Raw genomic sequence first — 19,243 nt, 5'->3', positions numbered from 1 at the left:
GAGGAAGGGCCATTTGCAGTGGGGCTTAAACTGCAAGCAGGCCTTTGACAGAAGACGGCAGAGGGCAAGAACTTAAAGTGATTAGTGCATGTGCTTGGTGGTAAAAATGAATTATAAGGGTATATGGTAAAATGTGAGGTGAAAAAAATCAGGATACAAAATTGTCGATACCAACAACTTCTAGACTTCTATGTAAAAGACCTGTTGTATCGGTGAAGGCCCTAGCAGGAAACGGATGGCATAATCAGAGGGTTGAGGTGAAGAAAGTTTACTTTAGAGGAAGTAACCAGTGCTAACACAGCACCAGAGCCTCATGACCCCCATGTGCCCCGGAGGACAAAGGAGAGGGGGCAGCTATTGGAGGCAGGAGAAGGGGCCACTTCCCGGGGGCCAGTGGGAAGAGATACCTCGAGTTCTCTCGTCCCCCCTCCCACTTCCGCTGGGGCCTCCCATTGGCTGAGCCCATCTGGAAGTCAGAGGACATGGGGGCTTAAGTGACATATCCACAGAAGTCAGATTCCAGAAACAGAGTAGCAGAGACCGGCTTGAGGGGGTGGGTGCAGGCAGCCAACTCGAGCAGCTACACTAGTGGGATCAGTGTGTTGGGAATATGCGTAGTTGTGTCACCCCCCTCCTTTTGTCAGACTTCCAGTGGAGTGTAGAAGTCACTTTGCCATGTGAATCCAAAGGTCATAAGCGGTCTGAGCCGACACGAGGGTCCTACCGCAGAAGAACCCCAAAGAAATGGAGAACTGCATTTCTCCAGCTGCCGTGAGATCTTGGCACAGGCTGGTCATGCAAGGACTGGAGACAAAGCGCTGGTTTGGGTGAGCCCGGCCAGGGTCAGGTTCCCCAGGAAAGGGACTCAAGACCTTCAGGAGGTTTCCTGGGGAGCACCCACAGGAAGGAGAGCGGTGGACAGTGAAGTTGACACAAAATGCCGTTGTAACAGAGGCCTGGGTGGAGCCCAGGGAGAGCTCTGCAGCTAAGATGGCCCTTCAGAGATGTCCCGAATCGGGCATGAAGGCGGGCCGGTCACTGGTGTGGGCTGCCCTGGGCAGGGGTGTGATCTTGGACAAGGCTGCCCCTTTTAGTCACAGGCCGATCTCTGAGAGACACATAGCTACGAGCTGTCAGTAGCCAACCCTCCCAGCAGCCGAGAGAATGGAAGGTTCTGGCAGCACATAGTTATAGGACCCTTGGGAACGAAGGAGTCTAGACTAGCAGGCCGGTAAGACGAGGACAGCTGAAAGGGCATCCCTTGGCCAGTAGTCCCCAAATGTGTAACGAAGACCCCAGGGTGCTTTATACAAGCACATTCCTGTCTCCCTCCCCTCCTCTCACACCAGAGTTAGAATCTCTTGGGCAGGGCCCGGGAATCTGTATTTCTACAAAGCTGCCGAAGAGAGGTGCCGTGCACAAGCAGGCTTGGAGCCACTGCTCTTAAAAACTCCAGACCCGACTGTGGTTGATGTCAGGTCAGGGAGATTTCTAGTTCTGGCAGCTGCTCTGGGCTGAGCCCCATGCTACAGGCTGGAACTCAAGGAACTCGGCTGGGCACTGCCCTCAAGCAGCTGTCGTCTCGCAGGGGAAAGGGACCTGGAAGGGCGGCAGCTGGTGGCTCTCTGTGGGGTTACTGTTCTGGTTCTGCTGTTAAAGACACAGCTTTGGGCAGCATCTATCTGGGAGGCAGGAAATTGGGTCTGAATCCAGCTCTGCCCCTAGATGGCCGTGTGATAGGCAAACCCCTACCCCTCTCCAGACCTTAGTTTTCCCTGCTGTCCAGTGAGGGCTGCTGGGTTAATGTGTCAGAGGTGTGGGGAGTGGGCTTGAGGGTGACAGGCCAGCTCTGCCTGCTGGACAGAGGCTCCCTTTGCAGTGACCTTGGGGCCAGAAGGTGAAGTACATCTCAGACATGTGCCACGTCCTCCTTGTTGTCACTTTCTGATCTCGATGTCCCACCCCTTGGATGTGCCCAGCTCTGACTTCTCCTCTCTCCCAAACGTCTTGATTGCTTGCTTTGTGTCCCTCATGGACACCTGGAGAGGCCCCAACACGGTCCTCGTAACTGGAGTAAAGGCTCAAGAATCTGAGACATTGCTCTGGGTTCTAGCGCTCCCTCCCACCCCTCCATCTGAGGCCTGACTAACTCCTATAGCAACCCCACCTCTGCTTGCATACCAGCAGCAAGGGGAAGCTCACTGTCCCGCGGCGGAAGTTCCTTCTATCCTTTTTAGAAAGTTCTCCTCTGAGGGAGCCGAAAGCCACTTCCTGGTGGCTTCCCACACTGGCCCTGGCCATTCCCCTGGGGCCCAGGTGCCACGCTGGCCCCCTAGTCTCAGTGACAGCTTCTCACGATGTGCAGGCGGGACTTTCTGTCCCTGCAAACCCCCTCCTGTCCCCTCTTCGGTTCCTGGGGTGCCAAGGAGCAGGGGAGGGGCTCTGAACGCCAGGGAGCGACTCTGCCTTCCGCTTCCCCCGGTGCTCTCAGGTACGGTTTCTCTAATATCCCCCGTCTTAACTGGGATATCCCTGTTTTAGTAATATCCAAATAATTCTGTAACTAGTGGCCTGGTCCCACAAGCCTACTGCAGTTAAAGCAGTGGGTGCTTTGTCACAGGAAGGCTGCCAGGCTCTGACGGCTGATTTCATTCCCCCCATAGCTCAGCGTAGCCTGACTTCTCAGGGCTAGCATTGCAGCAGAAGCAGCAGGCCAAGGGAAGACAGCTGGCCCTGGGGTTTGTGCAGATCCAAGAGGGGGACTTGGGCCTGGTCCCACATCCTCAGGCAGCCTGGAGCTGGGCCCCGAGGGACCCAGATGGAGGGTGTGTGGACTCTCGGGGCAGTTTCTGGTTAGCTAGAGAGAGTGGTCTGCACAGCACCATGCAGTTTAGAGGAGGGGTCACCACTAGCTTGGGAATGAGGGAAGGCAGGAGGAGGTGTTTGAGGATGTGTGGAATTTTAAATTCAGAGCTGATCCTATGAGTTTCCTGTTCTGCTGTAACAAATCACCACAATTTGTTATGTTATGGTAACAAAGCTCAGAAGTTCAGGGGCGCCTGGGTGGCTCAGTCGGTTAAGCATCCGACTATTGGTTTCGGCTCATGTCACCATCTCATGGTTTGTGAGTTTGAGCGCCCCATCAGGCTCTGTGCTGACAGTGCAGAGCCTGCTTGGGATTCTCTCTCTTTCCCCTCTCTCTCTCTTCACCCCCCCTGCTCACTCTCTCTGTCTCTCTCTCAAAAATAAATAAACTAAAAAAAAAAAAAAAAAAAAAAAAAAAAGCTCAGAAGTTCAAAATCAAAATCAAGGTGTGAGCCGGACTGGTTGCTTCTGGAGGCTCTGGGGGAGGGTCCGCTCCCTTGCCTTTTCCAGCTGCTAGAGGCCACTTTCACTCCTTGGCTTGTGGCCCCATCCTCCACCTTCAAAGCCAGCAGTGCGGTTTCATCAGACCATCTCTCTCAGACCCCTGCTTCTGTTGCCATGTCTCCTTCTGGAACTGCCTACTTTCCCTTATAAAGACCCCTGTGATTACCCTGGACCCACCTAGATAATCTTAAGTGATCTCCCCATTTCAAGACCCATCACTTAATCCCATCTGCAAAGTGCCCTTTGCCATGTAAAGTAAAGGATTCCGAGAATGAGGATGTGTGCATCTTTTGGGAGGGGCTCTTATTCTGTGTATCACTTAAGCTTCTTTGGAATTTCTAAAACCGTGCAAGGCTGGATGGGGACTTGAGAGCCGGAGGATCCTAGTTCCCTTGCATCAGCTGTCCTACCCCTGTGCAGGTTGGTCTAGGGTGTGCCCCCCCCCCCCCCCCCCCCCGCCCTGCAAGGTGTGGTTCTGGAAGGTGGGCCCCTGGGGGAGCTCGTGGGGCACCGGGCAGAGGACAATGGCCTGCAGGCTATTCCCTCTCCCTCCGAAGGACTGCTGTGACAGAGTGATGGTGGTGGTGTCTCCAAGGCAGGAAGGAGATGTCCTGGGTGCATCTTGGGCCCGGGAGCCTGTCACTGGTCAGCCGTGCCAGCTGGAGTTCCTGTTCTCAGCCGCCATGTGGGCTGACCAGACGTCCCCCAGCAGGTTTGGATGTGAGTGGTTAGGCAGGTTCAGGTCACAGGTCCCCACACCCTGAGCCATAGTGAGGAAAGCAGAGAACTGCCCCCAGGGAACTCTACCTGCCCTCAGGCCACCAAGTGTGGCCTGAGGGCATCACAGCACTGTCCTGGGGCCAGTTCCGGTTTTCAGGCTGAGGCATCCAGGCCAGCCACTGGGCATTTGGCTCATCCCTGTAAGACCGTCTCAAATGTTCTCAGAATGAACTCTAAAATAAAAGTTCAAAGGAGCTCGGAGTGCTGACCCTCTGCCTCTAAGGCTGGACGGACACAGTGCCTCCTGTGTGCACCCCTTCATCCTCTCGTCTGCCTCGGTTTCTGCATGCGGGCACCACACTGGACCCTGGAAAAGAAAACAAAGCCCTTCCCTCGCGGGGCTGCCCTGTCAGTTGAGGAGGCGGACGTGACAGCCCCAGTTCTCATGGTCAGCTCTCTGCGAGCCAGCTCAAAGTCAGCAGCCTGGACTGCTGAGCCTTCCACTGGGGCCCATGGGGCGGATGGCCTCACCTGGGCCTCCGCATCTCATGACACGGCAGCTTCTGGTCCTTCTCTTGTTTTCCTGCTCTTGGTAACTCTGAGAAAGTGAGAAAGACTTATTTCCTGGGGACAGACAAGTGGCTGTGGAGTAGAGGGAAACCTTACCTGTGATGTAAGGCGTAGGCAGGACAGGGAGCCCAGCGGCTGCATGGGATCATGGTTTGGACCCGCAAAGGCCGGGTCCTAGGAGGCCCCAGGTGTATTTGTTTCTGTGGCTGCCACAACAAATCATCAGAAACAGGGTGGCTTAAAGCAACAGAAATTCCTTCTCTTATAGTTCTGGAGCCAAGGGTCTAAAATCAAGGTGTCACCAGGGCCCTGCTCCCGCTAAATGCTCCCTGGGAGGGTCCTTCCTGGCCTTTTCCAGCCTCTGGCGGCCCCAGGTGTTCCTCAGCCTGTGGCCAAATCATTCCAGCATCTGCCTCTGCCTTCAGATGCCTTCTCCCTCATATCTGTGTGTCCCGAATCTTTCTCCGCCTTTCTGTTAGAAGGACACTTATCACTGGCTTCAGGGCCCGCCCAGGTAGTCCAGGATGATCTCATCTCAAGATGCTTAAGTTAATTACATCTGCAAAGATGCTTTTTCCAAATAAGGTCACATTCACAGATTCTGCTGTTTAGGACTTGGGCATACCTATTTGGGGGTCACACTGGCTCTGCAGTGTGAACACGCAGGTGTCCCACACATGTGGTTTTCACATGGAGACAGCTGTGCATATACCCCCAGGTATTACCCTGTGCAAGTGCCACATGTGTGCAGTAGAGCTAATACATGTTTACTTGTGTCCTTGCCCTTGTGAAAAAAAATTTCACTTGTATTCAACTCTGGTTATAGCTTATTAAGAGTTTATATTTCTAGAAATCTGAAAGCTAGATGGCTGTGTTTTTTTAAAAGGAACTCTTTCGGGGGGGCGCCTGGGTGGTTCAGTCGGTTAAGCATCTGACTTCAGCTCAGGTCATGATCTCACAGTCCGTGGGTTTGAGCCCCGCCTCGGGCTCTGTGCTGACAGCTCAGAGCCTGGAGCCTGCTTCAGATTCTGTGACTCCCTCTCTCTCTGCCCCTCCCCTGCTCCTGCTCTGTCTCTCTGTCTCAAAAATAAATAAAAACATTTAAAAAAAAAATTTTTTTTTTTAATTTTTAAAAGGAACTCTTTCGGGGTGCCTGGGTGGCTCAGTTGGTTAGGCATCCAACTCTTGATTTTGCCTCAGGTCATGATATCATGGTTCATGAGAGTGAGCCCCAAGTTGCTGATAGCACAGAGTCTGCTTGGGATTCTCTCTCTCTCTCTCTCTGTCTGTCTCTCTCTCTCTCTGTCTGTCAAAAACAAATAAATAAACTTAAAAAAATAATTTAAAAGGAACACTTTCCTTAATGAATGTTCACAAGTTTGGAAAAGTGGAAATACAACCACATGAATGAATTTCTATGGGAACTTAAGTGTATGCCCCAAGTCTTTGAGAAACTTCAGAGCTGAAGAGGGCTACTTCGGCAACTGTAAAATTTAAAAAGTCAGGGTAGGGGCAGGTGGAGTTTTGAAACACTTGTTTTCTTAGAACCACATGCATTGGTGGTGAGAGAAAACTCCCTTCTCTGGTTTCCCAACCAGTTTCTCCTTGCACACCTCTGATGATGGGGAGCTCACTATCTACCAAAGCAGCCTTCTCCATTATTAGGAAGTTTTTTTGGCCTTGGGCTAAAGTTTGCTTTCTTGAACCACTTACCTGTTGGTCCCCTCCTCTGCCGTGGGGGTGCCCAGAACCAGGCTCCCTCTCTTCCACACGAGAGCCCTTCAGAGTTTGAACCCAGCCATCACTTCCTGCCTTCGTCTTCTAGTCTCTGGGCTAATTTTTTAATTAGCTTAAATTAATGGCGGTTTCTGGGGAGCTCCGGGCCCAGTAAAAGTGACCTGAATTATTCAAAGATTTGAGTGTTTCAAATGCCTGTTTATCCTAATTAGCATCTTAACTACAGCGGTGCCCTCTGCCTCTAACGAGCCACATTTTAACATGTTCCATATTTTAATGGATTTTACTTGAATGAACTGTTTAATCAAATGAAGACACATTTCATGAATGAATAGAAGTAAATCTATAATTATATGCTTTAGTCAGGTAAGAGGAGTGACATTTTGGCACAATCCAGGGCTATATATAGCGAGTGCATTTGAATGACAAAGTAGGTTACCTCCAGTTCCATAGGAGAGCTGGGAACTCGCTTTGCTCTCAAGTTCATTTTGTAACCTAATTAGAATTTTCAAAGAGTTGTAAAGTGCCTGTGGCGCAGATCTGGTTCTCCCCATCTTTACCTGGATCTCTGCCTTTCTAGATGATTCCTCAGCTGGTGCAGCAGCCTTGTTAGGGAAGGCAGCCAGGGTACTACTGGCCACAGAAGCCAAGTGTCCTAGAGTCTCTGATGCTCTCCATGGCGTCCACTTTGCATTTCACATCCTCCATCAAAGTCTTCACTGCCTGGGACATGTGGTCAGAATGTGGTAACTTACAGTTATAACAATACGATGCTTTCCTCTTCTGCCTTTACTTACTGTTTCTCTCTTATGCCTTGTCCCCCCTTTCCTTCTTTCCGTTCTTGCTTCTGACATGGTCAGGACCTGCTCGTGGTGCTGGGGACCAGGAATAGAAGGATCTGGGGGTGTAAAATGAGACATAACTATGGGATGGGGCAGGGGAGGGCAGGAGAGGGGTGTGGGAAACTGTAAAGGAAGATGGTGCCCTGGACTTGGAGAAAGTGGGGACAGTGACATGGGGGGCTTTCAGGCAGGCGGGCAACTCAGCTGTGAGCCTGACAGTTCTGTTGCTTTTCCCCCTAAAGTGTGCGGTTTCCATCTTTAGCTGCATGTTGGAACCACCTGGAGGCATCTAAAAATGCTGATGCCTGGGTGCTAGTCCAGAGATTCTAACTGGTTTAGGATGTAGCCAGGGTACCAGTATTTTTAAAGACTCCCCAGGTAGTTCTAATACGCAGTCCAGAGTCTTCAGGTGACTGCAGCCCCAATACCTTGACTATAGCCTCATGGAAGACCCTGAACCAGAACCACCCAGCTAAGGTGCTCCTGCATTCCTGGCCCATGGCAACTGTGTGAGATAATAAATGTGTCTTGTTTGAAACCACCGAGCTTTGGGATAATTTGTTACACAGCAATGGATGACTGATACAGATGATTAGTTGCCCCAGGTGTACCCCTAAGTGGGTCACTTCACCTCCACCAGTGTCTCTACCTCCAGCCTTCCAGAATCTCTCACCTGGATGGTTGCTGGAGCTGTCTCACTGACCTTCCTCTTCCCCAACTGCCTCTGCCCCTCACTGGCCCCACGGCAGCCTAAATCATGGTTCTGGTCATGTCACCCATCCTCGAAACCTTGTAACGGCTTCTCACTGTGCTTAGGCTCAAGACCAGCATCTTTGATGTAAATTATAAGGCCCTCATGGCCTATTCCTCATTTCATGCCCACGGCCTTCCCCCCTCCCTAGCCCATGCTCTGCTGTAGCCCAGCCTGGCTCTTCTGGCTTTTCACTGCTCTCTTCCACCATGGGACTTTTGCATGTACTGCTGCTCAGCCCGGAAGCCTTCTCCTGCCTAACCTCCTGCCTGGGTCCAGCTCCACCGTTACAGCTTCTCCCAGAGCATGTTCCTGAATGTGAGAGCCCTTGTCTTGGTAGGGACCAGGGTGATCGTCTGATTAATGTTTCCCACCTCCACTAGACAGAGACCCAGGACTGTGAATGGTTTTGCTCACTATCAGAGCCCTAGTACTAACTCACATGGTGCATGGAATAAAGAGATGTCAATATCATGTATGAATGAATGAATGAATGAATGGGAAAATAAATGAGAGACTGGCAAGAACAAGCAGAGCCCCGATCTAGAATAATCAGAGCTCTAGGTAGCTGTCCAGAAAGAGACGTAAGCCCATTGGCCAGGCAGTAACTGCTATTGGCTGTAGCTCCAGTCCCAGAAATGCAGCAGGAGCCCGGATGGAGAGCCTGAGATCTAAGAAGATCTCTAGCCACCTGACATACCTATTCCTCTGGTCTTCTTTTCCTCCAACCTGTCTGCTTCTCCCCTCGCATCTCGCAAGAGGGATAAAGACTGGCTATGTCCCCGAAGCACTCAGTCAGTTGGAAGAGCGAGGCCACTGCAATGGCTTTATTGGAGTGACGAGTCCCTATCACCCCTTCCCCCACGGCCCCATGACCCAGCTGGGAGGGGGACTGCATGTATACCTATTGGGCCTGCTGTTCAGACGGCTGATCTGACCTGACGGGGTTTTCTCCATACACACCCTGAGCGGGACTGTCCCCACGGCTCTGGGCTTTTCCCCAGAGCCACTGATTCTGCCTACCTCTTGACTTCTTTCAAGATGGACTACCCTAGAGCTTAAAGTCTGAGTTTAAATGTTAAAATCCTTGGATTTGGATCTTGGATTCCCGAAGCTGCATGGGATGCCTTAGGAGACATTGCTGTCATCCCTTGTAACCTGTACCCTCCCCAGCCCCCTGGGTCTATGGCCTCCCTGAAGGTTCCTAGCCATGCCCCTCCCCATTGAGCCTGAACCTCCTTGTCCTTGTCCCTCATAAAGGCGACCAGAACTGAGCCCAGCATTTGAGGTGTGGACTGACATGGACAGAGGGACAGAACAGAGGGCAACTGCCACGTCCTTCATTCTAGACATGACGGCCTTCTAAATGTGGCTCCCAGTCCCGCTCACTCTCTTGGCAGTTGCCTTCCTCAGTTAACACATTCTGGTCTTCTAATCAAGAGGGAAACACCTAAGCCATTGGAAACGTTTCTCTCGCTATGATCAATGAGTGTTGTGAAACTTACCCTGCTTCCTCTAGGACAGTGGGTTTCAAATTTGAGCATTCATCAGAATTGCCTGGAGGGCTGGGTAAACACAGATTGCTGGACACAGCTTCTGATCCAGTAGGTCTGCGGTGGGGCCTGAGAATTTGCATTTCTAACACATTCCCAGGTGATGCTGGTGTTACTGTCCAGGGGCCACATTTTGAGAACCACTGCTTTAGGGATATGCTTTCTGGCACCACTTCATATTCATGGTCTGTACCAGTTCTTGAGGCTGGGGAGGGAAATCAGCAGCTGTTGCCTCCACGCCTAGCTTAGACTTTTTAGTCCTTGGGCTCTGACCCACTGGTTTTCCTGTGTGTCCTTGGAACTCCTTTGGTAGCCTGAGCTCATATCCACTGCTCCAGAAGCAGAGAGAGTTCTCCCTTTAGGTGACCTCTGCCCTGTGGGCTGGCCCCAAGGCTCCAGCTTAGACTCGACCCCTCCTGATTGTTCTTCTCATGGTCCTGCTCATGCCCCTGGCAGTCCTGGCCCTTCCTTCCAGGTAATGGGACAGCCTTCCTCTCTGTCCCATCCATACCCATCCATGCAAATGAGGCCCCCAGTGGGACCCCAAATATACCGGACTGTGTGTGTGTGTGTGTGTGTGTGTGTGTGTGTGTTATTTTCTTGGAAATTAAGAGCTATTCTTTTCCCAGAAGAACGTATTTCTGCTTTTATAATGGAGGTGAGTGAAAAATAGGATTCGCTGTGTAGAAATGCAGTTTATAGCAAGCTGCAAAAAGACATTGGCCCCATTAAACAAGAGATACCTGCAGTTCCAAAAGGAAAAATAAGCATTTACAAATTTATGTGGTACATCTTTGACCAGTGAACTGAATGGTCCTCCTACCCACACATGAGGGTGTGGATCTTTTTTCCTTATGAGTTACATCAATGATATTATTTCGTTTCCATGCTTTGGTTACTTAAAAAATACCATTTATTACTGATTTCCTCCATTTGCTTTCTCTAAAAGGGTCCATTAGAATAAATACTTGAGCTGAGCTCAGACTTCTTGGTGCTAAAATTATGGTGGCTGATCGCACCACCATCTGTTCTGACCTGTTCTGGCTCATCAGGCTTCCAGAACTGTCCACAGCTGGCAGGCTCCAGAAGAGCCAGCCTGGGAGCATGTGGAGAGCACAGGGCTGGGAGCGACACTTCAGTTTCCTCATTTGTGAAATTAGGGGCAGAATGAGATGACCTCTAGGGTGTTTTCGTTTTGTTTGTTTTGAGTTCTGACTGCCTAAAACATAGTTGATTGGCCATAATTAAACACAGCTTTCATGCACATTCTTATTCACAGATAGATAGATACCCCAAGCCACTGGCTGCCTCGATGCCTTGCCTTAAAAGCCTGGACATGATCATTCATCTTTTTTTTTTTTAATGTTTATTTATTTTTGAGAGAGAGAGAGACAGAGAGAGAGAGAAAGAGAGAGAGAGAGAATGTGAGCAGGGGAGGGGCAGAGACAGGGAGAGACACAGAATCCCAAGCAGGCTCCAGGCTCTGAGCTGCCAGCACAGAGCCCGACGTGGGACTCAAACTCATAAACCGCGAGGTCATGACCTGAGCCGAAGTCAGACCCTTAACCAGCTGAGCCCCCCAGGAGCCCCCCAGCTCTTCATTCCTTTCTAAGGCTGGGTGATGTTCCACTGCATGTATACACCACATCTTTATCCCTTTGTTTATCCCTTCATCCATTGATGGACACTTGGGTGGCTTTCATAGCTTGGCTTTTGTGAAGAATGCTGATGTACAAATGTATCTTTAAGACTCTGTTTTCATTTCTTTTGAGAATGTACCCAGAAGTCGAATGCTGGATCGTGTAGTCATCTGTGTTTGCTTTTTGAGGGACTGCCATACCGTTTTCCACAGTGGCTGTACCATTTTAGGCACTCCGTGTCTCTACATTTTCGCCAATGCTCGCTGTCTCCTGTGTTTTGCTAATAGCCATCCTAATGGGTGTGAATGGGAAGTGCTTGTAAGGATCATCTTCTCTTAAGGAAGAGGAAACTGAAGCCCTGAGACAGGGAGGGTCACACAGAGATGCGGCGGTCACAAGCAAATCAGTGACAGACCTAGAACCTGGATCCCCCAACCCGCACTTGGTAGTTTTTACTGAAACACACAGTCCTGTTTCCACTCTTTATGTCAGAGGGTGCTCAGCCGTGGCCACGGGCCAGATACAAACTTCAGATTTCTGTGGTTCAGTCCTCACTTTGTTTTTGTTTTTTAATATTTCAAAATTGTATCAACGTTTTAAAATATGGAAGGATCTTGTATTTTAAAAAGTCTAGATTTCTGAATTCTCCCTCTGAAATCAGAAAGTCTAGTGACTCGGTCTGGCATTCTGGGGCACAGCATGATGGGAGCAACTGCCATCTTAGATGGGACATCCGGTCTCCAGTTTGCCACTGTCCCCACCACTCCCTAATATCCTTCCATACATACTGCTTCACACACTGGCTGGACCCAGTGAATCCTGGAGTTTGCAGATCTCTGCTTTCTAAGCATATCCATGTTGGCCATCCTGTGTCAACAGATAGGTACTTATATGTAACAACACAGGCTGGTTCCATACCCCCTTGCTCTTTATTCTGCACTGAGTGTCTTGCTGTTTCTTCACCCTAGAAGTGAAATGATATTGCAAGTAAATAATGCGGAATATAAATAGAGATATATGTGAATAGTCTGATTTGGTGACAGTGTGATGAGACAGAGAAACACCAGCAGGAAAGCCCAGAGATTCGGACGCTCGTCTTGACTCTCTCCCAGGAAATCTCTGCACCACCTTAGCTAGCCCCTTCCCAGTCTAGCATCCTTGTGCCAGTGTGTCCCTTGCAGGCTGGATCCCCAAGGTCTCACAGGGCCCTCTAGTTTATAATGAAGGGGAAAAAATAACTCCTTTCGCATTGTTGGTGGAGAAAACCAGCCCAGTTAAGCTGCCTCCCCAGGACGACGCCTCCAAACAGACTCTTCCTGTGGCTGCCAGCACACCCACCCTCTGCTTTCTCTTTGCTAACAGGTGAGGAATGACCTAACTGGGGTTCTGTATGGTGAGGACATTGAGATTTCGGACACCGAGAGCTTCTCCAACGATCCCTGCACCAGTGTCAAAAAGCTTAAGGTGAGTGCAGCTGGCCACGGCCGCGGGGACAGACCGATGCCTTGCTCCAGGCTTCCCCACATCCCTGACTATGAAAGTGTCTTGAGTTCTGGCTGTTTCATTTCATCCTGGCATTTCACACATGGGGAGAGGCCCCAGGAGCTGACTCCCCTTGGCTGCCCCCATGCTTGTCCAGCAGTGGCCAAAGGTCTGATTGCTAGGTACATAGTCCTGGAGAGCTTACTGGGTGATTTTGTGTCTCTCAATCGAGCCTAAGAGGTAAGCAGGGCGTGAGTTATTACCTTCTTTATTGCAGAGAGGCTGAGAGAGAGGGAGTGTCTTGCCCGAAGCCACAGCAAGGAAGTACCGTTTGTTCGGACTGAACGCCTAGGTTTCTGACCCCTCTCGTGACACTCACTCCAGGAACAGAGAGGGCCGACTAGAAGTTTGCCCAGCTGTCAGGGGGCTCTGTCTGCCATTTGTCTCCTCATCCCGCAAGCTCTCTCTAATACCTGGTTTGTGCCAGACCCCCTCCGGGTCTCACAGACACCATCAGTCCTCAGGTTGCTCACAGCTGGGGAGGAAGCCAGTTACCTCTCTGGGGAACAGGAACAGAGGGGCCTGGGAACAGAGGGAGGAAGTGACTCATCCCGCCTGGGGAGAGGGTTCAGACAAGGCTCCAGAGAAGGGACAGCGTCTGCACCTTGCAAATGGATAAATGGGATGGGGACCTGCAGGAGCCCAGCAGGGAAGGAGGAGTGAAGATCAGAGGGCAGGGCGACCATGCTCACCATGCAGCAGGGACCAGCAGGGATTCCACAGAGGGTGGAGTATTGGGGCTGGAAGGAGTTGGGAGCCAGGTTCCGCAAGACTTGAATGCCGAACTGAGGAGTTTGGTCTTTTATCCAGGGGGCAGCGAGGGTGCTGGGGGTTTATAAGCAGGTGCACACAGAGTTAGAGCTGTCACCTTCCTCTTTCCCTCTCTTCCACTCCCTCATGCCCACATTTAGGGCTGCTGGCTTGGAGACCGCAGATGCCAACTGCTAACATGTCCCCTTCCATCTTGGGCAGGTCCCAGGTTACACCAGTCAGAGCAGGTGGCAGTTTCGAGCTCTTGTCTTCCAAAGCCCTCAGTTCACAGATGGGAAGGCTGAGGCCCAGAGACAGGGAACGAGGGAAGCAGACACCATGCCCGTGTGTGACATTGCAGCCCTTCGAGCTGCTTCAGATGAGGAAACAGTAGCTTGGGAGGGCCTGCTGGCAGCTGGGTGGCTGGGGCGGGATCTGCCCATGCTGTTCGCCCACAGGCTGTGTGGTCTGAGGGTCCAGTCGGGTTGTGGGGTCTGGAGGACCCCGAGTGGTACAGTGCCTGCTCGGCAGGGAACAGCCGGGTGGGCCCGATGCTGTGATGATGTTCTGCCACACAGGGCAGCGTCTCCCCAGGGTGGACACTTGAAATAGCTTCCTGTGCCTCAGAGGCCCAGCAGAGTTCTTTGGGCTTTAAAGTTTAAAGAGCCTTTGTGTGTAGAGCAGAGGCACTAGTTGAAAGTCTGCAGAGAAATTAGGGAAGGAACTGGGTGCTCTGCTCGTCGACCAACCAGCTCCGCCAGAGGTAGGAGTGACATTACCGATGATGGAAATAGCAGCCCACCTGTCCGGGGCCCTGGCGGAGAGCCAGGTGCCAATGCAGAGCCCTTGACCTCCGCTGGCTCATTCGGCCCTCCCCAGAGCCCTCGGACAGAGAGTTTTTGCATCCTGGTATCTCAGATGAGAAACATGAGGCTCAAAGAGGTTAAGGATCGCCCCGAGTCGCCCAGCTGGAAAGCGGTGGGTTGGATTGAAGCCTGGGTCTGGACGACTAGGCGGCCCAGGTCTCTCCACCGCCCCACACAGCTGCTGCCAGAAAGGATGACAACATCACATAAGCCGGGGGAGGGAGGGGTGCAGAGCCCAGTCTGTCTGTTGGCAAAGGAGTCCTTCTGGGGGAAGCGCTCTTCCCCCACAGACCTGCATGACTCCTTCTCCAGCCTTCTTCTCGTCTTTGCCCAGTTGTTCGCTTTTTCCAGAGGCCTTCCCTGCATGCTGCATTTAGAAGTTAAATCCTTGTCTACTTTCTGCTGATTTTCTCCATTTCACTGACAGACGCCTGTATTCGTTTCCAAGGGCTGCTGTAACAAAGTACCACAAACTAGGTGGCTTAAAGCAAACAGAAATGTATTCTCCCACATTCCGGAGGCTGGAAGCTCAAGGTCAAGGTGTCGGCAAGGTCATGCGGTCTAGAAGGTCATGGGGCCATCCCGTGCCTTTCTCTTCGCTTCTGGTATTGCCAGCAAGCCTTGGTGTCCCCCCTCCTGCAGCTGCGTTAACTGCAGTCCCTGCTTCATATGGCATGTTCCCCTTTCCTTTCACATCGTCTTCTTATTAGGACGTTAGTCGTGTTGGATTACACGTCTACCCTACTCCAGCATGACCTCATCTTAACTAATTACATCTGCAGAGAAGGTCACATTCCAAGGTATTGGGGATTCAACATATCTTTGGGGGCCACAATTCAACCCATCACAACATCTGACCTCCCACTCATTTTGCCTAGTCGTTTTATCATCTGTCTCCTCCCGCTGGAACATAAGTTCTAAGAGGCAACCGTTTCTGTCTGTTGTGCTCACTGTTTTGTTCCCCATCACCCAGAATCAAATTAATTTGAGTGTGTGTAAATAAAACACCAAGTCTGGACAGATAGAGCCAACAGAGAACACAAGGATAGAATAGAGGAAAGCAATAGAGTACTGAGTAAAGGAATACTCAGGAATAGAGTAAAGTAACTTCTGGAAAGCTCGGAGAAAAAGCAAATCTCTGGTTTACTGTGGGATAAGATAGAGAAGGATGTTCAGAGGACAAGGGAGAAAACTAAATACCAAATAGCAGAATTAAAATCTGCATTGGAGGTATTAGAGAGCAGGGTTCATGCCAAGAAAAATAAAGATCAATAGTGTGAAGGACAAACTTGAGATATTTCCCAGAATTCAGAGGAAATGGTGAGAGCAATCAATCTAATGAGGGAAGAGAGAATAGTTATGGACACTGGAAAGGGAGATCCTAAGGGAAAACCAGGACAGATGAAACAACAAAAATCAAAACAAAACAGGCACCACACTAGCAGTGAGTAGTGCACCTAGCACTTGGACTTGGTTTCTAGTACCATTCTTTAGGAAAAGGAACCAGGACTCCTTGGGAAAATGGCTGATTCTAGGACTGGGGCAGGGAATATGCACGATGATCCTGGAGCATTTTCTAGTGCCAGAAAGTAAAGGAGTGCGGCTGAGTGCAAGGGCTCCCAGTGGCCAACGCTGGGACAATTTCAGCAATAAAATAAAATAGCATTGGATTAAAACCCAAAGTATAAAATAAATATCCATGTGTCCATACTGCTGTGAGTGATTGAATAAATAAATGGGAAAGATCAGGCAAATATCCTATACAGAAGAATTCCAAATAATTTACATAGATATTTCAGGTTCATGGAGGTAGAGCAGAATGACCCGCTTCTTAAGTGATTTCTTTCCAAAGAGTCCACTGTGGAAAGCAGGGAGAAGAGTGGCTTGATGATGGAGAAATCTAATAAACACGACCTCAGCTGGGTGACCGAGGTCAACATCAATAGCAGTAAGTCACGGTGATAGGATACACCCTTGATATGAGGGAATGAGAAGGGCAATTTACCTCGGTGGGTCTTCCTTCCCCAAACCCATGCCCTAAGCCTAACCATGAGAAAAAAATCAGGCAAATTCTAGTGGAAGCCATTTCCCAAAACACTCCTCAAAACTGTCTAGGTCTTCAGAAATAAGGAATGTCTGAGCCAAAAGGAGCCTACGGAGACATGACAACTAAATATAATGTGTTACCCTGGATGCAATCCAGGGATAGAGCAAGGACATTAGAGAAAAAAAAAACAAAAAACAACTAAGAAAATCTGATTAAAATATGGGCTTTAGCTAATAATAATCAATATCGGTTTATTAACTATAACAATGTGCCCCACGAACATAAAATATTAATAATAGGGGAACCTGGGTGAGGAACATATGAGAACCTTCTATCTTTGTTATTTTTCTAAGACTATTCTCAAATAAGAAGTTTGTTTTTTAAACAGAAGACAAATTTAAGGGGGCTCAGGAGGGTCCTACTAGATTGGATTGACAAAATTGCTAATAGTCAACCGTTTTTGAAGTACCATATCGACAATTTCATGAGGAAATGTACAATGTGCACACTGTATGTATGTGCGCCTAGCTGGCCTTTCCACATTCTAGCAGAATTGGTGAAAAGAGAGTCATACCAACACACATTTTAGCAAAAGCTTTGAAGTACAAATATAAAGGGGGAAATCTACAAGTATCTAGGCCAGAAGAAAACGAATTTCCCACAAAGGTGCAAAAACCAGGCCACCTCAACTCCTCTGCAGCATTCAATCCCAGAGACAGTGGAGCAGCTGGGAGACATTCTCCCATGTGTGTAGCTCATGTGGCATACCAGCCAGGTGCCTTTCTCGAAGTTAATCCTTGAAGTCCTACGTCAGCCAGCCAAGAACAATGGCAAACTTCATAGCTGAGGTCATGGCAGAAACTGCTGATCAGGGGCCACCAGAACCCATAGACAGAGAGCTAAGTCTAAATAATTGTTCTAAAATGGTATACAGATGCTGGGACGCCTGGGTGGCTCAGTCGGCTGAGTGTCCGACTTCGGCTCAGGTCATGATCTCGCGGTTTGTGAGTTCGAGTCCTGCATTGGGCTCTGTGCTGACAGCTCAGATACTGGAGCCTGCTTCGGATTCTGTGTCTCCCTCTCTCTCTCTGCCCCTCCCCTGCTCACTCTCTGTCTCTCCCTCTCTCTCAAAAATAAATAAACATAAAAAAAAAAACTTTAAATGGTATACAGATGCAAAAGTTCATTTTGAAAGCAAACGTACATATACATAGAGTGCAAAAATACATCTGGTAATAATAATTGAGATGTTAAAATCCATATTCCATTAACGTAACCAAAGAAGTGGGCAAGTAAAAAATATGGGTGGTAACCTCCTGGTCTTAAGTAGCAGAGGGACTCAGTAGAGACCATTTTGTTCATGAGTTTCCTAATGAGAAACATACAAGCTAAAGAAGGCTTTGAATAACTTGATGGTAAATATACTATAATGCAAATAGAACCCAAAGCTTCTGAAGCACAGAAAAGGGAAGCAGGGAAAACCTAGTCCACATATTGAAAAACAGAAAGAAAATGTGAAAACCAGAAAGCATAACATATAATTGTAGACCAAATACAGTCCTTCTGACCGTAAATTCAAAGAGGTCAAACTCCCTATCAAAAGACAAAGACAGAGAACTGTATTTTTGAAGGATTAACTATAGCTGTTGACAACAGAGAAAGTGACACAGAAAGGTCAAAGGTAAAAGACCAGCCAAAGGTAGGTCAGGCAAACCCAACCGAAGCAAGAACCCCAGTGTTCATTTGAGACCCAAAGGGAATTCAAGGTACAGGCATTAAACAGGATTAAGGAGAGTCATTCTCTATAGATAGGGGTACAATTCACCATGAGAATAACACAATCATGGACCATTATTGCTCTAAATTACATCTCACTGAAATATATAAAGAAAAGCCTGTTAAAATACAAAGGAGAATTGACAGAAACACAATAGCATTGGGAGCCATAACATTCTCTCAGTCTTGGACAGATCACCCAGGCAAAAATAAGCAAGAACACAGAGGAACCAAATAATGAAATTAATCAGGCTGATTTAGCAGATATGTACCAAAGTTCGCCTAAATAAAGTCAAGAAAAACCATCTCTGTGTGATGGAGTCCCGAGGCCTTTAAGCTCCTTCCAGGCCTGTTCCGAACATGGGGCTTTAAAGTTAACTGTTGCCAGGCTGGACTGGGCGGGGGCCCGGAGTCTGCCCCTGGGTATTTCCATGGTGCTGGCTCTGAAGCGTTGGGCTGTGAGGGGGAGAGCGCCAGGCTTCCACTGTCCTGCTCTGTTCATTTTGTTTGCTTTCTCTACCTTCCCCGGAGTAGCCTCTAGCCTATCATTCAGGGTTCTGATTCCAGGAAAATCTCCCTAATTTATAAACCAGCCGATTAGCAACCTTAATGCCATCTGCAACATTAACCCCCCCCCCCCCCTTGCATGTCACAGACCATACTTGTAGGTTCTGGAGATTAGGAAATGGACACTTTGGGGGGACCATTTGCCTATCATAGGAGGACCACAAAAACAGACTTTCGGGTGGACTGCTGCCCCCTGTGCTCCATGAGAGAGGCCTAGTGGGAAGTCCCCCCTCCCCACACCCTATAGGCCAGAATGCTGCTTGACTCCCAGAAAGTAGAGTTCATATAGGCACCCCGAGGGGATGCAGAGCTACAGAATAAACATGGTACATTCCAGCAGGCCAGTTTTGCTCAGAAACATGGGGAGAAATGCATTATTTTTATCTTGAGATAAACATAGGTATGTTATTGGAATACGAAATGTATGTGAATTTTCAAAATAATAAACTTTACAGAAATGGCATGCTTTCCCAGTGGGCTGCTATGGGCTATTCCCTCTTTGCTCTCTTCTTT

At 49.4% G+C, this 19,243-nt stretch overlaps 1 protein-coding gene across 1 annotated transcript in view; it reads left to right on the top strand.

Annotated features, from left to right (window-relative positions):
- Nucleotides 1-19,243, top strand: part of GABBR2 (gamma-aminobutyric acid type B receptor subunit 2) — a 349,107-nt gene that overhangs the window by 162,984 nt on the left and 166,880 nt on the right. Inside the window, exon 4 of the mRNA XM_086683581.1 lies at nt 12,545-12,646. Coding sequence (XP_086539707.1) covers nt 12,545-12,646 — 102 coding nt within the window. The remainder of the gene's footprint in view (nt 1-12,544; nt 12,647-19,243) is intronic.

The sequence above is a fragment of the Puma concolor genome, chromosome D4 (genome assembly GCF_028749965.1).
Source record: "Puma concolor isolate L17-30 chromosome D4, mPumCon1.1.hap2, whole genome shotgun sequence".
In the NCBI taxonomy this organism is placed as follows: Eukaryota; Metazoa; Chordata; class Mammalia; order Carnivora; family Felidae; genus Puma; species Puma concolor.
This window is presented reverse-complemented; position numbering and strand designations above follow the sequence as displayed.